This window comes from Folsomia candida, unplaced genomic scaffold (assembly GCF_002217175.1).
Source record: "Folsomia candida strain VU population unplaced genomic scaffold, ASM221717v1 Fcan01_Sc004, whole genome shotgun sequence".
Lineage (NCBI taxonomy): Eukaryota > Metazoa > Arthropoda > Collembola > Entomobryomorpha > Isotomidae > Folsomia > Folsomia candida.
Window position 1 is genome coordinate 4,240,273 of NW_019091196.1, and position 16,395 is coordinate 4,256,667.

A 16,395-nucleotide genomic window follows, 5' to 3' on the forward strand; every position below is an offset into this window, starting at 1 on the left:
ATTTAGTTCGAGGAGAAAAGAATTATTGCATAAAATGCGATCTAGTCTTATCCAGTTTTAGAAATAGGATACAATCATTGCAAATTAATTAGCACATATTTTATGGCTCCAGATTAAATGCAGTATGGATTTTTTTCCCAGATTTTCATGACTTAATGACTTAAAGAATTAAGCGAATAATAACGCAAAATATATTTGGAGTCCAAATTCTGTCCAAATTTTGGACAGAATTTGCATTCAGGAATTCAGGAATTTATATAACTTTTAGTAAAGAAATTCCTAACCAGATTCGTGCAATTCGTGCAAAAATTGTGTATTCCTGTACGGAAAGAAAATAGTGAAACAGTACCGCATTTTCATTTTCATGGCTCATTAGCTCAATAATTATGGTTCGTTACATCACAGTCTCATGATGTTGATCTCCTTTTCGCAAGTGTGAAATTATTCGTTCGTTCGTGTTAAAAAAAAGTATGCAGCCAGCGCATTTATTATTCGACACGATAATTAGTGCAGTAAAGGTTATGTTATTATGTATGATGGCACGGCTGGTAACAATATTTACTGACGAGCAGGCAGGCGTGACCTTGCATGACCATGAAAAAAATATAAAAGCTAACTTCCAGACCCCGTACGGCAAGGATGTCGTTGAGATTGACGACAAGATAACCTTGGGGTTATCTTGTCGAGGTCGAGGGGGACGATACCATATTATCAATTTAAGCGACCTCTCTTTGACCTCTAGAAGTGACTTATGACGAGAAAATGTGTGACATTTTGTATGTAAAGGACCCCGCCTACATAATTTCTGCTGGTGGAGAAAGCGGAGAAAGCGGAGAGATCATGTCCTATAGAGAAAAGTCAAGTGCTCGACCAGACCAGATCGGGAAGTCAACTTCATCATCTCGATCTCGACGACTAATTCTTGTTTTGCTAAAAATAGGTACTCCGAGTAGAAACAAAGTTGGGTCGGCTTCATCTCGACAAGAGGAGTGGAGAAAGTCGGATTGGTGAAAGGTGAACAAAAGCAAGGTTAAATTATATCAATTGTGAAGTACTTATTCGAATTTCATGAAATTATGGATTTTAAATTATGGTAAATTATGTATGAGTTTGGAATTATTTGGAATTATGAATTTCGCAAAATCATAAATTATGGTTCAATACAATGTCTAAAATTACGAAGGAATTATTCGAATTTCATGAAATTATGGTTTGAATTATTTTTAGCTATGAATTTCACATAATCATGAACTATTTAAAATTATGGTTATAATAAACCAATTTCCCGAAATCAAGAATCAATTTTGCAAAAATTGAATTTGCCAACTACATTTTAAATACTTTATTTTTTCCATTTCACCGCAAAATTTCCCAAAACCGTACATCTTCCCATTTACACATTTACACATATCTTGACCTTTTCCAATATTTTTTACATCGGGTTAATCCAGGCTGGTTCTACGCAAAGTCCGTAGACCGCGGTGTCTCGGAGGGAGCCATATTTCGACCCTCCCCCAAAAGTCTTGATGGTCGAGGGGTCAAAATACGTGCTCATCATGCTCGAACAGCACTTCATTTGACCGGGACAATTGTAGTCGCCCACGCAGCGAAGGTCAGTCACGACCCCATGACCTGGAATGACGCGTTCACGCGTCTGTGGCGTCTGTGGGGGCGGTCTAGTCGAATTCATGAAGGTGGGCGTTTTCATCGTGGTGGCCATAACTTGCAGCTCGATGGTGTTATTCGTGGGGGCGGGGGACGTGCTTTCCATCATTCTTCGGAAGTGGACAGCTTGCACTTGCATGGGGCACATGCCTGGCTTTCCGTCTGTAAAAGGGAGAAGGGAAATTTTGAAAAAAATGTACCAAATTTATTGGATGAGAAGTTTAGAAGTGAAAAACATAAGTATAAAATTCTGACAGAAAAAAGAGACAAAAGTTTGCAAAAAAGTTTGACCACAAAAATTTGAAAAGTTATGAAAAAAGTGACAGAACTGTGACCAATATTTGAAAGGTTGAAAAGTAAAAAAAAATTGGAAAATTGGAAAAAATTGAAAAGTGAAAAAATGTGGTGGAAATTTGTTGCAAGCATTTGAAAAGAATTAAAATATGACGGAAGGGCAAAAGGTGTGACTGGAAAAAATTTGGAAAATTAAAACAATGACGGAAAATTGTGAAAAAAATTGAAAAATTATGGCCAAAATTTGAAAATTATGAAAAGACTGATAAAAATTTGAAAAATTCTCTCTGAAAATTGATTCCGTATAGATAAATATTACCTCCATCGCACTGGAACTTGTTACAACAGCCGTGCTCATCCTTAAAAGCGACGCAGTTAGTTTTGTTCTTTGGGGGCGAGAGGCACGCCGGGGTCAACCGCTTCATCTGACAGGTCGACGTGGTCGAGGAGTTGACGCCACGACCTTCCTCACAGAAATACGAGGGGCAGCAGTCCCACGGACGAGAAAGCGTGTCAGGCTCGATCTTTCGACACGTCCGGTTAAACGGAGCAGAAGGACACGTCCGATCAGCACAGGCGTCTAATTTGCAAAGAATTTTGATACAAAATTATACCCACAAGATAATTTGCAAACATTTTGCAAATTTTGCGAGATATTTTTCAGGAAAACACTTTATGCACAAATTTGACACGAACAGACTTTTGACAAAAAATGTGCCAAATTGTATGCCTTACAGATTTTTCGCCAATTCGCAAAAACATTTAACCTGATGCAATTTTTTGCGCAAATTTACCCATTATGTATTTTCTATTTCGCAAGAAAAATTCATTTTTTTGAGTTTTGTCAAGTCAAATAAAATTCTTCCGGGTAAATGTTTTATAAATTGGTAAAGTATAAATTTGACGCCGATTATAAAATACATAATTACACGTTAATCTAAGGAGAGAAGTAGATCATTTTTAATTGAGGGACAATTTTGCAAGTTTGTGCGCAAAGTATATTTTTATTTTGCAATATATTTTCTAAATGAGCGAAATTTGGCGTATGTCCAAATCGATAGTAATAAAAAAATAGTATTTAAATATTAGTATAAGTAAAATAACATTTAAGTATTCCTATACGCATTTCTGAATAATTATATTTTGCAAATTGTTAAGTGTCAGTTTAACGCCGATTAGAAAATAAATATTTACTGTGGAATTTACGTACAAATTTAGATGCCTGTCGAATAGGACGATGGTTTCGGTAGTTTTCAATTTCGACGGTTTTTGGCACAAATTAACATGTTTCTAATTTGAAGATTATTTCTAAATGAGTTTTGAAATATGGAAGAAGTTGACGTGAGTATGACCATAATTCCGTCTCAACTTGCCTCACTTTTCATGAACCAGCAGAATCTCACTTTCCCTACCGAGTCTCAAACTATCTCCTGTACTAAATTAAGCAAGTATGTAAATTATGGGGTAAGTGTTTTCCTGAAAAATTTCTCGCAAAATTTTCAAAAAATCATTTCTAAATTTTTACCCGTTTGGTAAATCTAAATAACATTCCGTTGCTGAATATTTTGTTAATTACTAAAGTATAAAGACGCCGATTTGAAATAAAAAATTCTTGTAAGTTAACCTAAAATTTTAGATTTAAAGCCAATGTAATGGTTTTTAATTTTCCTAGAAAACTTTGGGATTTTGGTCGCAAATTGACATATTTTAATCGAATTTAGAAATATGGAATAAATTGATTTGAGTATGATAAAAAAAGTGAATAATTCCGTCTCAATTTGCCTCAACCTTTTTTACCAAGTAAAATTCCAATTCTAAATATTTTGCAAATTGCTAAAGTATAAATTTAACGCTAATTTGAAAAATAAATGTTTACTTGTGAAATGAACCTATAAATTCAGATTTAGATTCGGTAGACACCTATTTTGGGATTTTGGGTGCAAATCGGCATGTATTTATTTCCTAGATTAATTTCTGAGTATATATTGAAATGTGGAAGAAGTTGACGTGAGTGTGACGAAAAGTGAACAACTTCGTCTCAACTTGCCTCCCTTTTCGTGTACCAGCAGAATCTCGCTTTCTCTCTTGTGCTCAACTATTGACTATGCTATGCCGTACTCCGTATTATTTAGATTAGGTTGGAAATTTTGTGTGCAAATTTACCCAGTTATATAACTGGCATATTTTAAATTCGCAAACTATTTTCTAAATTTTTTTTGAAATATTGAACAAGTTGAGGTAAGTATAATAAAAAAAGTGACTAATTTCGTCTCAACTTGCCTCACTTGTCATGAACCAGCAAAATCTCAGTTTCTCCCAGGCCTCAAATTAAGTATGTACACTAAATTCTTACCTGGCGTTGACGACATGGCGCAGCAATCCCATGGCGTGGCGACGAGGAGGCTTCTGCATTTTTATTTATTTTTATTTTTATATTATTTTTAAAATTTTGTATTGCTATTTAAAAAAATCGTTTATACCTATCTTGATGTTCTGTGGGACAATAACGAGACAAATGGTCGGTGCATCTCTCTTTGTACGCGATGTTCACATTTTCTGCAAAATTATTAGGAAAAAATAGAACGCTTTTAAATTTTAAATTTTTCATAATTTCAATAGCTTAGTTTCAATTCAAATTTTTGTATGAAAATTTCTCACCAGTGCAAAAATAGATTGGAGCTCTTTGCCACGGAAGGCGAACGCTGATGCAAGTTTTGCCCGCATCTGCGTCCTTCTGACCACAAAATGCTGCCAAAAATAGTCAAGATTTTTATTAATTGGTTAAAATTTCGTTAAAAAAATTCAGGCAAATTTCTAGATGTAGAAGGACACATTTTTAAGTAAAATTTTACGAAAAATTAAACAATTTCGTACAAAAATTAGAAGAAGCACGAATTCTTTAAAATTTGCACCAAAATTCGAAGATTCTACGTAAGATGTTTCAAAAAATACAAACAATCTACATATATTCCTAATTAAAAATTAAACTCACATTCCTGATGCTCCGCAAGACTGAGACAAATTGTAAAAATTATAAAAATCCCGACCACCCGGAAACTTTCGAGTTGCATAATTATAAATATTTTTTGAAAAAAGGATCAAAATTTTATAACAAAAGTGTCGTAAAATCAACCTGAATAAAATCACAATTTGCTTGAATGGAAAGGATCTTCTCTTAAATACCAACCCGACAACAATTCTGATTCAGAATTTCTGAATCGTTTCAAGTTGACACGAAGTTCAGACGAGTGGCTGGACAACATCCGACCGGAAATTGGTACCTTTTTCGAGCAATGAAGTCGTGACAACTTTACAAAATTCATGGTCATCACTACATTTTGCAGTTTTTTTTATTCTGAGCATCTTATTGTACAAAAATATATCCTCAATTTTTATTATTTTACATATTTTTGCAGATTTACTGGAAATTATTGAAGCACTTCCTCGGTAGTTAGTATTGCAAAAATTCCTCAATTTTTTGCGTTTTATTTCTCATACAAAAAAAATCCCAAATTTACACACCTATTATTTCTCCACATTATCTTTATCATTCCGATTTTCCAGTTTTCCAATTTTCCTTAAAACATGGCTTCGGGGGATTCATCCCACCGTTCGGCGGACAATGCCAAACATTCGCAAATTCCTCCATCTGCATAAACCCGGACAAATTTTCGATGACGTGGCCCTTATAAAAATCCGACTCGTCATCCCGGGAGCGACAAATTTCTCGGAAATTTATCAAAAAGAAGAGCTGGGCTTCTGAAAATGCTTCAAATCCGATTAATTTCGAGTATCTGAGTTTCTTGCGGATTTTCGGGGTGAAAAAATCATCTCCCGGGTTTTCCCTGACGTCGCGGACTTGGCGGAAATAAGCGCGAAGCATGGTTTTCACGGGGAGCGAGGTCGGCCAAATTCCTGTCCCGGCCTCGACCCGGTCGTTATCAATGTGGTCGAAGGTGCCGGTTTTATGAAAGCCGTAGCGCAGGGCGAGAAAATGCGGGTCAAATGAGGTAAGCGCGACTCCCGCGAGCTCTGAAACATCGCGCTCTTTTGGGTGGAACCAGTTGTACGTGACGGCAAGACATCGCTTGTAGCTGGAAAGTGTAGAAACCCCTTCCCAGTACGCGGCCCCTTTGGAGCGATGACTAATGATGGATTGTTCTACGTTGTAATCGGCAAAGTCGAATGTAAGCGCGGTCATCCATGCTTTAGCGGCGAGGATGCGCCCACCGGCGAAGTTGGCGATTCTAGGGGGAGATAAAAATTGGGAAATTAGTAGAAATGTGGTGTAAAATTGTAAAAAAAGGTGAAATTAATGTAAATCAGTCGAAACTGCAAAATTGATGGAAACTAGTCGAAATTCATACATAAATTTTGCAAAATCGTGCAAAAATATGTAAATTAATCGAAATTAGCCTAAGTTACTTGAAACTAGTCGAAATTTATACAAAATTTCGAAATTAATGTAAATTTGTAACAATTCATGCAAAATTAATGAAAGAAAAATTTGGGAATCGAAATTCGGCCTAGAAATTTCGGAATTTTTCTAAAATTCTCGCCAACTCACTCCAGATCATTGTTCCAGAAGGGATGGATAAAAATTGACGGCGGAAATCGAATCAGCGATACGGACGTTGTCGACGGGGCTTCATACACGTTGATGTGATCGACCTGATAGAAGGCCTTGTACCAGACGAGCTTGCCCTGGGGTGACCCCTGCCGCCAAAAGTGGAGCGTCCTATTGAACGTGAACTGTCGCCAGGCGATAATATTCCGGACATGGGTGTTCCCTATGGCGAGGCTGGGGTGAAGGGGAGACTGTACGAAAGTGGGGTCATCCTCGACCGTGGGGACGATTATGTTGGTCGCGTCCTTGTCGACGAGCAGGCGGTACATCCGATTCCTATGGCGGGGCGAGATGTAGGACAACCCGCCTTCTTCCGGGGGACGGAATTGTTTCAAGAGTTCCCTTTAAAGAGAAGGTTAGAGGTAAGAGATTTATGTAAATGAGGCAATTCACGCAGGCTCTGGTAGCATTGGAAAATTCATAAATTCGTAAATTTTGTAAACTTATTTACAAAATTTTAGAAATATTTCGAAGGAAAATTACGTCACAAATTTTTGTAAACTTAATCTGATCAAGGGGTCTTTCTTTATTTTGTAAAAGTTTGCAAAATTATTTTACAGAACGTACGGATTTTACGAAGTTGACAATATGGATAATTGCATGAATTGCTTCATTGCGAATGTATCATTTTTTTCGAATTAATGAATTTGCTTGTAGATTTATTTTTTCCGGAAATAAAGTTGATGCAAACATAGGAATTTAACTTTAATTAAATTATTTGTTGTGCATTAGTAGAGTTAGTAGTAGAAATCTAATTTAATTATAATTAGTAAATTCTGTCAAAAAATTAAATCCGACTTCTGAATACTGGAAAACAGGAAAATTTGCACTTCAAACTTCTACCATTAAAAGTACACACATGTGCAACTTTTACAAAACTTGCTGAAAGTGATCCGAACCCAAATCACTTTCGGTAACTTTTGAAATTTTATTTGGTAACATGCAGTTTGTCACCAAAATATTTAAATATTTTTAAAATAAACACTTCAAATTCAATGTGAGCAAACTTTGAAGTATTTAAATATAAAATTTCCGCTACGATTTTGGGCAAATTTACAAGTTGTGATACTCAAAAAATATGAAATCCATTGAATATCACTTACAATGCTGCATGTCGAATGACTTTGAGCGCTTCTTCCTTCCGCGAGTCGACGGACCGGAAGTAATGGAAAACTGGGTAATATCCCATCGAGTCAAGCGTACTTTGAAAACAGCGTGACTCCTTCGTCCTTAAGTGATATTCTTCCTAATATAGAATAAGGTCAAAGGTCAGGAGCTGAAGGTTAAGGTCAACTAGTTGGACAAATTTTGCGCTTTCATTCGCACCTGATACACCGAAAAGAACCTATTTGCCTTATCGCCCAGCTCATATTCTTCCGCTGTCTTGGCGTCAGCCTCATGCACCAACTCGATGAGCAGTCGTAACGACCAAAACGTAGCGTAAAAGGGGCGCACATATTTTGCATCCTCCTCCTCTCCAAACGTATCCGCCACCCAGCAGTTCCAGTTTGAAATCAAGGCCCTGTAATTGTCCGCCATCGCGGCGCCCTTCAACGGATCCGGGGTAAGTTTGAGGACCTTGCCGTTGGTAAGTTTTGGCGTCGGGGACTCCATGTCGACATTTTCTTCGCCGTGATACGCGAGAAAGTAAGGCAGTTCGAAATTGTAGTCGTTATTTTTCCCAGTTTTCGCCATGAAGCTGTCGCTCGTGGGTAAATCGAGGCAAGTTTTACCCTCTTTGTCGACATAGTTCGGCAACCCGTGGAACATTAGCGCCTCCAATTTCGCCACCATTCGCCCCACTAAGAAGTCAAGTTTATCTCGAACTTTGAGTCCACGAATGTTCAAGGCGTCATAAATTAAGGGCAAGAACTTTGTGAGGTATTCCTTCTTAATTTGTCCGGTGAAAATCCACGTGGCGAAGATAACCTTGGGATAAGCGACGGGGGCGTAGACGTGGTAAAATCCATCGTCGCCAAAGAGGCGAATCATTTTTACGGCTACGCGTTCCAATTCGTACCTAGGGAAAAAATAGGGTTGGATTTTTTGCTTATTTTTTTGCACTCCTGCACGAAATTTGTTTTTCAGTAGTTTCTTGCAGTGTACATATTTTTTTACGGCAAATACTGACCGGAAATACATTTTTAAAATTCGGACAGAAATTGGTTTCGGAGAAATTAGAAATTTTTTCAAAGAAAATTTCAAATTTTTTTGAAGAATCGAAAACTTATTTAAAATGTTTCGATTTTGGATGCCTTACTTGTTTTCGGTCCCCCAGAGGTCAAAGTCTTGGTCGAAAATGTGTTGAATCAGGATCGTTAATGATTCGTTCAACTGGAGCGTTTCGGTCTGCCAGATTTTCATGCAGGTTTGATAATAGGAAATGACTCGTTGTCCGATAACATCGCCAGGTTCGGGACGAAGGAGGATTTTCGCTAGGATGGATTCCCCATTGGTGCCGTCGGATTCGAGACGGGCGAAATTTTTGAACCACCTAATTTTTAAAAAAATGTTTAAGATTCGGTGTAAAACCGGTTTTGCATAAAATATAATGAAAATTTGGGGAAATATTTAGGAAAAATTGAGAATCGGGTTTTGGGAAAATCTGGCAAAATCAGTAAAATTGAAAGCATGTTTTACGAAAATTTGGCAAAATTGGAAAAAAATCGACAATTGATTTCAGTAAAATTTGACAAATCTCTGTTAAATTGAAAAACTAATTTATAAAAATTTGATAAAATCAAAACATGTTTTACAATAATTTCTAAAAATATTAAAAATCGAAAATCTAATTTCCAAAAAAAATCCCAAAATCCGAAACCGTTTTTCAAAATTATAAGACATACCATTCCCACAAATCGCCCTTATCATTCGGATTATGCTTTCCGCACGTAAACTTGTAAAAATTGGAGCACGGATTCACCTCCACATAATCCGCCGAGCTGGACATCCATTTCGACAGGGCGCGACATTTCGGCGTGGCGCAAACCATGGGATCACGCACCTCAATTTGGGACCAACTCAGGAAAAAATATACCCCGGCAACGAACTGGATTAGAGTGAAGATGGCCAAAACGACGATTGTAGTGACCAATTTTCGACGCCATTGGGGCGAAGAGATCCACCAATGTTCCCACGACGAGGGACCAGCGCCTGCGCCGAAACGATTTAGACTTTTCGAGAGACTTGACGATTTGCTTTCGGCGGCGTGAAGGCCCCCCTTCTTTTTAAGGTTAAACTCGTAATGGTGGTCAGTTTCGGCGGTGGGGCGCATGCTGAGCCGGTGGGTCACGTCAATTGAGGAGGACGACGGCGTCTCACCACCGAAGAGTCGGGCGGACGCTAGTGTTCGACGGCGCGCGACGGTGGAGCGGCGCAGGGCTGGAGAAAGTTTATTATTAATTAATAATTATTAATTATTAAATGTTAATAGCTTAATTTAATTAACTGGTTAAATTCGGGAGACTTTTTCCTGGTGGAAACGGGGAACAAGTATTTTGGGGACGTTTTCTGGGGGAAAAGTTTGAAGGACACTTTTTTAGAAAAAAATTACAGGGGAAAAAAATTGAAGGACATGTTTAAACAAAGCAAGGCAAGAAATTTTAGGGCCATTTTTGGGGGGTAAACCCATTTTGAGGACATGCAGTTTAGGAAAAAAATAGCTTAAAAATTTAGAGGAAGTCTTTTCGAAATTTTCTAAAAATCGAAAAGATAAATTACTTGCAATTGCCAAAAAAAATAAATGCAATTAATGGAAATTTAACATGACACCCTCGAATAATTAAGTTAATTAATTAATTAAATACCTTCCGAGTTGCGGTAGCGCATGACGAATTCGGACGAGGCGGAAATGAGGGATGCGATATCCATCGAGGAGACAGGTCCCCCCAGGAGGGACGTCGTTGAGGAGGGTGACGTCATGATTATAATTTTTTGCATAACTTTTTTCCCTGATAAAACTGAGGTGTGAATTTTTCTGAAATTGTGTATATTTACGAAGCTAATTTTAGTTTAATTGTTATAGAAAATTTGTAAATGTACAAAATCGGACTAAAATACGCTATATTTGTCACACGTATCACAAAATTAATTCGGTATAAAATTAATTAAGTAATTGTCTCGTATTGTTTTTAATTGTAAATTATGTATTTATGTGGTTGATTAAGTCGACGTTTTCGCCGTGTCGTCGTCATTCTCGTCGACGGAGCCAGGCGAGCTGATTTTGGAAAGGGTGACATCACTGGAGGAGGACGCGACGAGTTCTTCCTCGCCTTCGTCATGATCCGGGGGGAGAAGCTCTTCGGGAATCACGAGCCACAACTTTTGACAAGTTTTCATCAGCCAGGCTGAAATTTTATGAGGAAAAAATATATTTCCAGAATATAAAACATCAAATTTTGATGCGACAATTTACTCAGATTTTTTTGGCTAAAACACTAACCAATCAACAAACTGACCACAAATTCGTCAATTTTTCGAGTAAAAATAACCCATTCGAGATGTTGTGAGAAGATTGGGGAAATGATAATATTTGAAATCTTATTATTAAAAAAATTATCTTCTTTTTGACGTTATATCGGGTATTATAACACGAAAGATTAAGGCATATTTTGGGGAGACTTGTAGCTATATTTCGCCGATAAAGAAAATTATTAATTTGTAATAAAAATTGAAGACGAAAAATTAGATTCGTGAAAAATCATACCCCTCACATTTGCATACTCCAATTAACGTAAGAGTCGATGAATTGTCTCTAAAATCGTCAAAATCAGCATACTTTGATTGAATCATTTTTCTGCTCTGAAACCCTCGTTTAAAATTCTGGCCGACAAATTCGTAAAGCAGATCGTTGCCATTTTTTCTATAAAAAACGTTGATCTCAAGTTTAAGAAGCCTTCAAAAAAATTGGAACTCATCGAAACTGGGTTAAAAAAGAAGTAATCGTCATTCTATCAATCAACTCACTGAATACAAATTTGTCGTCCAGAATTTTAAAATAAATTCCCGTAGCCGAAAAATGTTTAAAAATGTGCTGATTTTGACGATTTTGAGTCATCGAGTCCTACATTAACTCATGGTATGAATTATGTATTTGCATAGAATTAATTTATACGAACCGTTGAGCGGGATGAGTGGGGGCCAGGCGTGTCTGGGTCGGACAAGGAGGAGGTAAAGGGGTGTGCCCAGCAGGACGACGAATCCGATGCCTGCCACGGGATACAGCGACGTCTTGTAATTACTCCCGTCCACCAGCACGATCGGAATTACGAAAATCAGCGTCGATATCGCCGCGTACAATATCGGGACGAATAGTGGAAACTGAAAAATGAATAGATTCAAAATTATTGAAAAAATTGTAAACTAGATTTTTTGAAAATTTGAAAATTTTGGAGGATATGAGGTTAACAATTCTGAAATGCAAACATTGTAAAAAATATGTGAGGTTTGAAAATTAAATCATAAAAAATTGAAAGAGCAAAGTGTCAAAAATAGTGTAAAGTTGAGCGATTAAAAGTTGCTAACAGATTTGGGGACAAACTAATTGTAAAAACTAATTTACAAGACAAAAAAACGTAATTTGGAATCCACGCTTTTAAACAAAAAATTGCAAATTTTCGAAACACGAGGATCATAATTAAAAAAAAACATTGTAAAAAATATTAAAAGGTCTGGAAAAAGAAACTGTGTGAAGTTTTTGCAAAACTGAAATCCTAAGCAATTACTGGAAATTGGGTGTTAAATTAAATTACAAAAAAATACAAAAATTTTCTAACGTGACAATACAGAATTTTAAGTTGTAGTAAATTTTTGTATATTTTTAATAAGTTTTAAAATTTCCAAGAATTATAAAATAAAACTTAAGTTTTCTTGGCAAAATTATGGGTTTGTAAAACGCCAGAAATGTTTTTTAAAATTGGTTGCATTGTAAACAGTTACCAAGATCTCTCTGAAAATTAGTGATTTTGATGTGCATTCCATGTTTAAAAAAATAAATTCTTTAAATTAAAAAAATTAAAAATTTCCAACCTTTCTTCAAGATTTGAATAAATCCTTACTTTTATAGGTCTCGGAATATCTGGTCGTTTAAATCTGACATAAATGAGGCCGTAAATGCAGACACAGTTGAAAAATGATTCCAAGTAGGCCGCGACCAAAATGAGGTCAGGAATTGTGCCCACCATGGTAAAACAGGAGGCTAGAACGCCCTGAAACGTCAAGGTCATGAGTATCATTGACCTCATTATTGACTTGACCTGTGACCTTACGATAAGTATAATGGACACGACTGGAGTGCCATGATTGACATCGACGAGTTTGAAAATGGCTGGAAAATCTCCATTTCTCGCTCCCGTGTAGGAAATTCTGTGGAAAAAGTGGGTAAAATTATTTTCAAAAATTGACGACCTTTAACATAGGATTTGGTTATTCATCGCCAAAATCGTCAAATACACATTACACATTTTTAATCATTTCTCCGCTTTGGGAATTTATTTTAAAATTCTGGACGACAAATTTGTGTTCACTAAGTTGATTAATGGAATGGAGATGAGTTTTTCAAGCCAGCTTCGACGAGTTTTAATTTTTCTGAAGGCTTCTTAAACCTGAGATCTCCTCCTTCAAAAACTGCCAAAATCTGGACTGTAGATTTTTTAAACATTGGGAACGACTACAGCTCTGCAAATGTGCTGCCAAGAATTTTAAAATAAATTCTCAGAGTTCAGAAATGATTTAAAATGTCCTGATTTTGACGATTTTGGCGATGAATGAGCCATTGAATCCTATGCTAATTTTAAACCGAAGGTGACCAGGAATGACCCTACTGAGTTACCTCGAACACGTCAAAAAGTAAGAGGTCAACCCTCCCGTGACCGCCACGGCGACAAGGCTGGTCGCCATCCAGGCCACGTATGGCTCCACGTGGTCGGGTAGTACGGCACGGAACATGTTCTAGAATTACATAGGTGCGTTTTTAATAATTTGTCCCAAATTGTTATACTTTTAACTATGGCGCAAGTTAGGAGGCACTCACATCCGCAATTGTGGTCGTTGTCATCATCTCTTCCAGCGGGATGGTGGCGATGTAGCAAAAGTTGATGAAGAGGTTGAGGCAGATGATGATCGGCATCGAGATGCAGACGCCGATGGGGAGATTTCTATGTAAGGAAAAAGGAAATTCACGTCAAATTTTGTGAACTGTGTATTTTTAAATAGCGGGTAGGGTACAAAATTTAGGGGATTTCTTTGAGTAATTCATATGTATAGCAAGTTCGTAGACTGTATAATTTTTGTTCTTTACGTTACGAACTGGTATTTACAAAATTGAGGTGAATTAATGAACACGTGAATAAAATGGGAAGCTGACTTGTCAGAATTTTATACTTTCCTTTACATTTACATTCACATTGTTGCAATAACATCGCCTTTAATAAGGGATGTGAAACTGCAAAACTGTGTAAATGTTGTAAAATTGGGAAATTTATTAAAATTGTAAAACTATGTTTTTTTTATTGCTAAATTTTTTGCATGCGGCGTTTTACAAAGTTTACGAATTTGTAGATCTGTCTAAACGTTATAAAAATCATAAAATTTTGAAAATTTTGTCAATTTGTGAAATTATGTAATATTGTGTAAATTTTGTAAAATTGTGAAAATGTGAAATTTTCATAGTAATGTTATTTTAAAGCTGTAAACTCTATAAAATTGTAAAATCCAACATGGTGATCTTAATGTTTGTAATGATTAACTTTTTCCAAAGAGATTACAAAATTGGCGTGAATGAATACCAAATTTTCTTAAGATGAGCTACATACATATTTATGATGCAATTCACGCAGTTCTTGGTAACTTCGTAAAATCCGTAAATTTTGTAAATTAATTTTACAAACTTGTACAAAAATAAAGAGACATCCTTACTCTGAGTAAGTTTACAAAAATTTGTAAGCTAATTTTCCTTCGAAATATTTTTAAAAATTTGTAATACTTGGGAAGTTTGCGGATTTTACAGACGACTGCGTGAATTGTCTCATTGTTGGTTAAATAGCAGGACCAACCCTCACCTAGTCGGATTTTCCAACTCTTCCGTGATATAGTTGACGTAGGTATAGCCAAAGTAGGAGAAGGACGCTTGATAAAGAGCGTTCACCAAGTTGAGCACGTGCGCCTTCGCGTCCAGCCCAGGTTTCAATTGCAGCTTGAAATTGGCGTGAGGCATTCCTACGAAAAATAAAATAATATTAGGTTCAAATAAATATCGACATTTTTGACCTTTGACCTCGTCACCTTTTCTTAGTCCTATTGCTGTCAAGCCGCACACGAGCATGAGGGCAATCGCGGCGACGTTGATGACCATGAGTGACCCCTGAATTCTGCCCGTTAGTTGGGGATTCTTACAGTTGACGAGGACAAGGAGCACTGCACAAATACATAAAAATTAAATTATGCAAATTAATGGTGTCTGATGCACTCACTGATGAACATGATCGCTACGAGTCGTACGGCCCAATCGATTTCAGGACAATGGGAAGAAGGAATATTCGGGATGAGTAAATTCTTGGCGATAACGGTCCCCATGATTGCTCCGCAGACGGGACTTTTACAAAAAGGGAATGGAAATTATTCAACTTGCCCTCATGTCATCGTTTTAACTATGGCGCAAGTTAGTTATCAAGCAAAAACAGAAAATTAATTAATTAGCTCACCAGACTACTAAATTATGCGAAATCTGGAACAAGAATGCCGGATAAGAACCAAAACATTCGTTGAGATATCTGTACAAAAGTTTCAAAATATTGTAAAGAACGAGATACAAATTGATTTATGTATTTACGCATAATCTCCCCCCGATACTGGAAAAGTGCACCCCAACTCCACAAAAGATAGCGCCGCGATGAGCGCGATAAGACCGGCGGATAACCACACGAGCAAAGTGACGCCTGCGTTCCCCGTCATGTTTAAGATTCCTTGCGGAGCGGCAAAAATTCCTGAAAAAATATAGAAAAATAAACTTCCGTTAACTTGCGCCACGTGTTAAAAATTCGTAAAAAATTCACAGAACTTCAACCACGTGTCAAAAACAGAAATCTGCACGTGTCATTTGCGCTATGTGATGAAAATACATTTAAAAAAATTCTCATATCTACTAAAAATATATATAAAAAATCTTCCAATCACGTCCACCATGCACGTTTTAAAACCAGAAACATCTACACGCACAACTTGCGCCACATGCTAATAAAAATGCAAATAAATAATTCCCTTATTTGCACCCGTGTTAAAAAATTTTCCCATAACTTCCACGTATTGCATAAAAACATACACAAGTCTAGACGCACCATTTGCGCCACATGTTACAAAATACATCCACTCACCCGACCCCAAAACACAGCCAAGCAGAACAATGCAGCATCCGAGGAGACCAATCTTCATGCGATGAATCCCCCCTTCGTCGTCTGAATCTAAGCTGCCATGTAGCGAGGGGAGGATCAAGGGCCCCACAAAACCAGATCCATGCGCGTGAATGCCGATCGTGCTCTTACTCTTAAAACTGCGATTTGACGGGCCATCATATTTTTTGGAGAGGGTTATCGTCGAGGCGAACACTTGACTGTGCGGTGACGTCGATTTTAGCGAAAGTGACGAACCAACGCGGCCCCCTTCGTCGTCGTTGTGCTGATCCGCCATAATTAATTAATCAGACAATTTTATGTCGCGTGAAAAATGTGTGGATTAAAATTAAATGAATACACAACATAAGAAATTACAAGCTTAGCAACGAAATAGGGTAATTAATTAATTAAAAAAAAAAAAAA

The 16,395-nt window shown here is 37.0% G+C and overlaps 4 protein-coding genes across 4 annotated transcripts; all 4 read right to left on the reverse strand.

Annotated features, from left to right (window-relative positions):
* Window positions 1-1,327: 1,327 nt before the first annotated feature.
* LOC110849214 lies at window positions 1,328-5,096 on the reverse strand. The gene is made up of 6 exons (XM_022096590.2): window positions 4,952-5,096; window positions 4,618-4,707; window positions 4,440-4,515; window positions 4,313-4,365; window positions 2,279-2,539; window positions 1,328-1,827 (listed from the first exon to the last, which is right to left on the reverse strand). The coding sequence occupies exons 1-6, from the start codon at window positions 5,028-5,030 to the stop codon at window positions 1,433-1,435; spliced, it is 954 nt and encodes a 317-aa protein (XP_021952282.1). The 5' UTR covers window positions 5,031-5,096; the 3' UTR covers window positions 1,328-1,432.
* A 181-nt stretch (window positions 5,097-5,277) lies between these two features.
* LOC118435429 lies at window positions 5,278-7,027 on the reverse strand. The gene is made up of 2 exons (XM_035851470.1): window positions 6,527-7,027; window positions 5,278-6,206 (listed from the first exon to the last, which is right to left on the reverse strand). The coding sequence occupies exons 1-2, from the start codon at window positions 6,853-6,855 to the stop codon at window positions 5,507-5,509; spliced, it is 1,029 nt and encodes a 342-aa protein (XP_035707363.1). The 5' UTR covers window positions 6,856-7,027; the 3' UTR covers window positions 5,278-5,506.
* Window positions 7,028-7,685: 658 nt separating this feature from the next.
* On the reverse strand, window positions 7,686-10,507 carry LOC118435259. Its single transcript, XM_035850980.1, has 5 exons — window positions 10,393-10,507; window positions 9,433-9,967; window positions 8,847-9,080; window positions 7,913-8,606; window positions 7,686-7,832 (listed from the first exon to the last, which is right to left on the reverse strand). Exons 1-5 carry the CDS (start codon window positions 10,505-10,507, stop codon window positions 7,686-7,688), a joined length of 1,725 nt encoding a protein of 574 aa, XP_035706873.1.
* Window positions 10,508-10,710: 203 nt separating this feature from the next.
* Window positions 10,711-16,267, reverse strand: LOC110848958 (large neutral amino acids transporter small subunit 1). Its single transcript, XM_035850982.1, has 12 exons — window positions 15,955-16,267; window positions 15,414-15,567; window positions 15,286-15,354; window positions 15,055-15,176; window positions 14,867-14,998; window positions 14,644-14,800; window positions 13,617-13,740; window positions 13,416-13,534; window positions 12,853-12,949; window positions 12,643-12,792; window positions 11,704-11,905; window positions 10,711-10,932 (listed from the first exon to the last, which is right to left on the reverse strand). Exons 1-12 carry the CDS (start codon window positions 16,265-16,267, stop codon window positions 10,748-10,750), a joined length of 1,824 nt encoding a protein of 607 aa, XP_035706875.1. The 3' UTR covers window positions 10,711-10,747.
* Window positions 16,268-16,395: the final 128 nt, after the last annotated feature.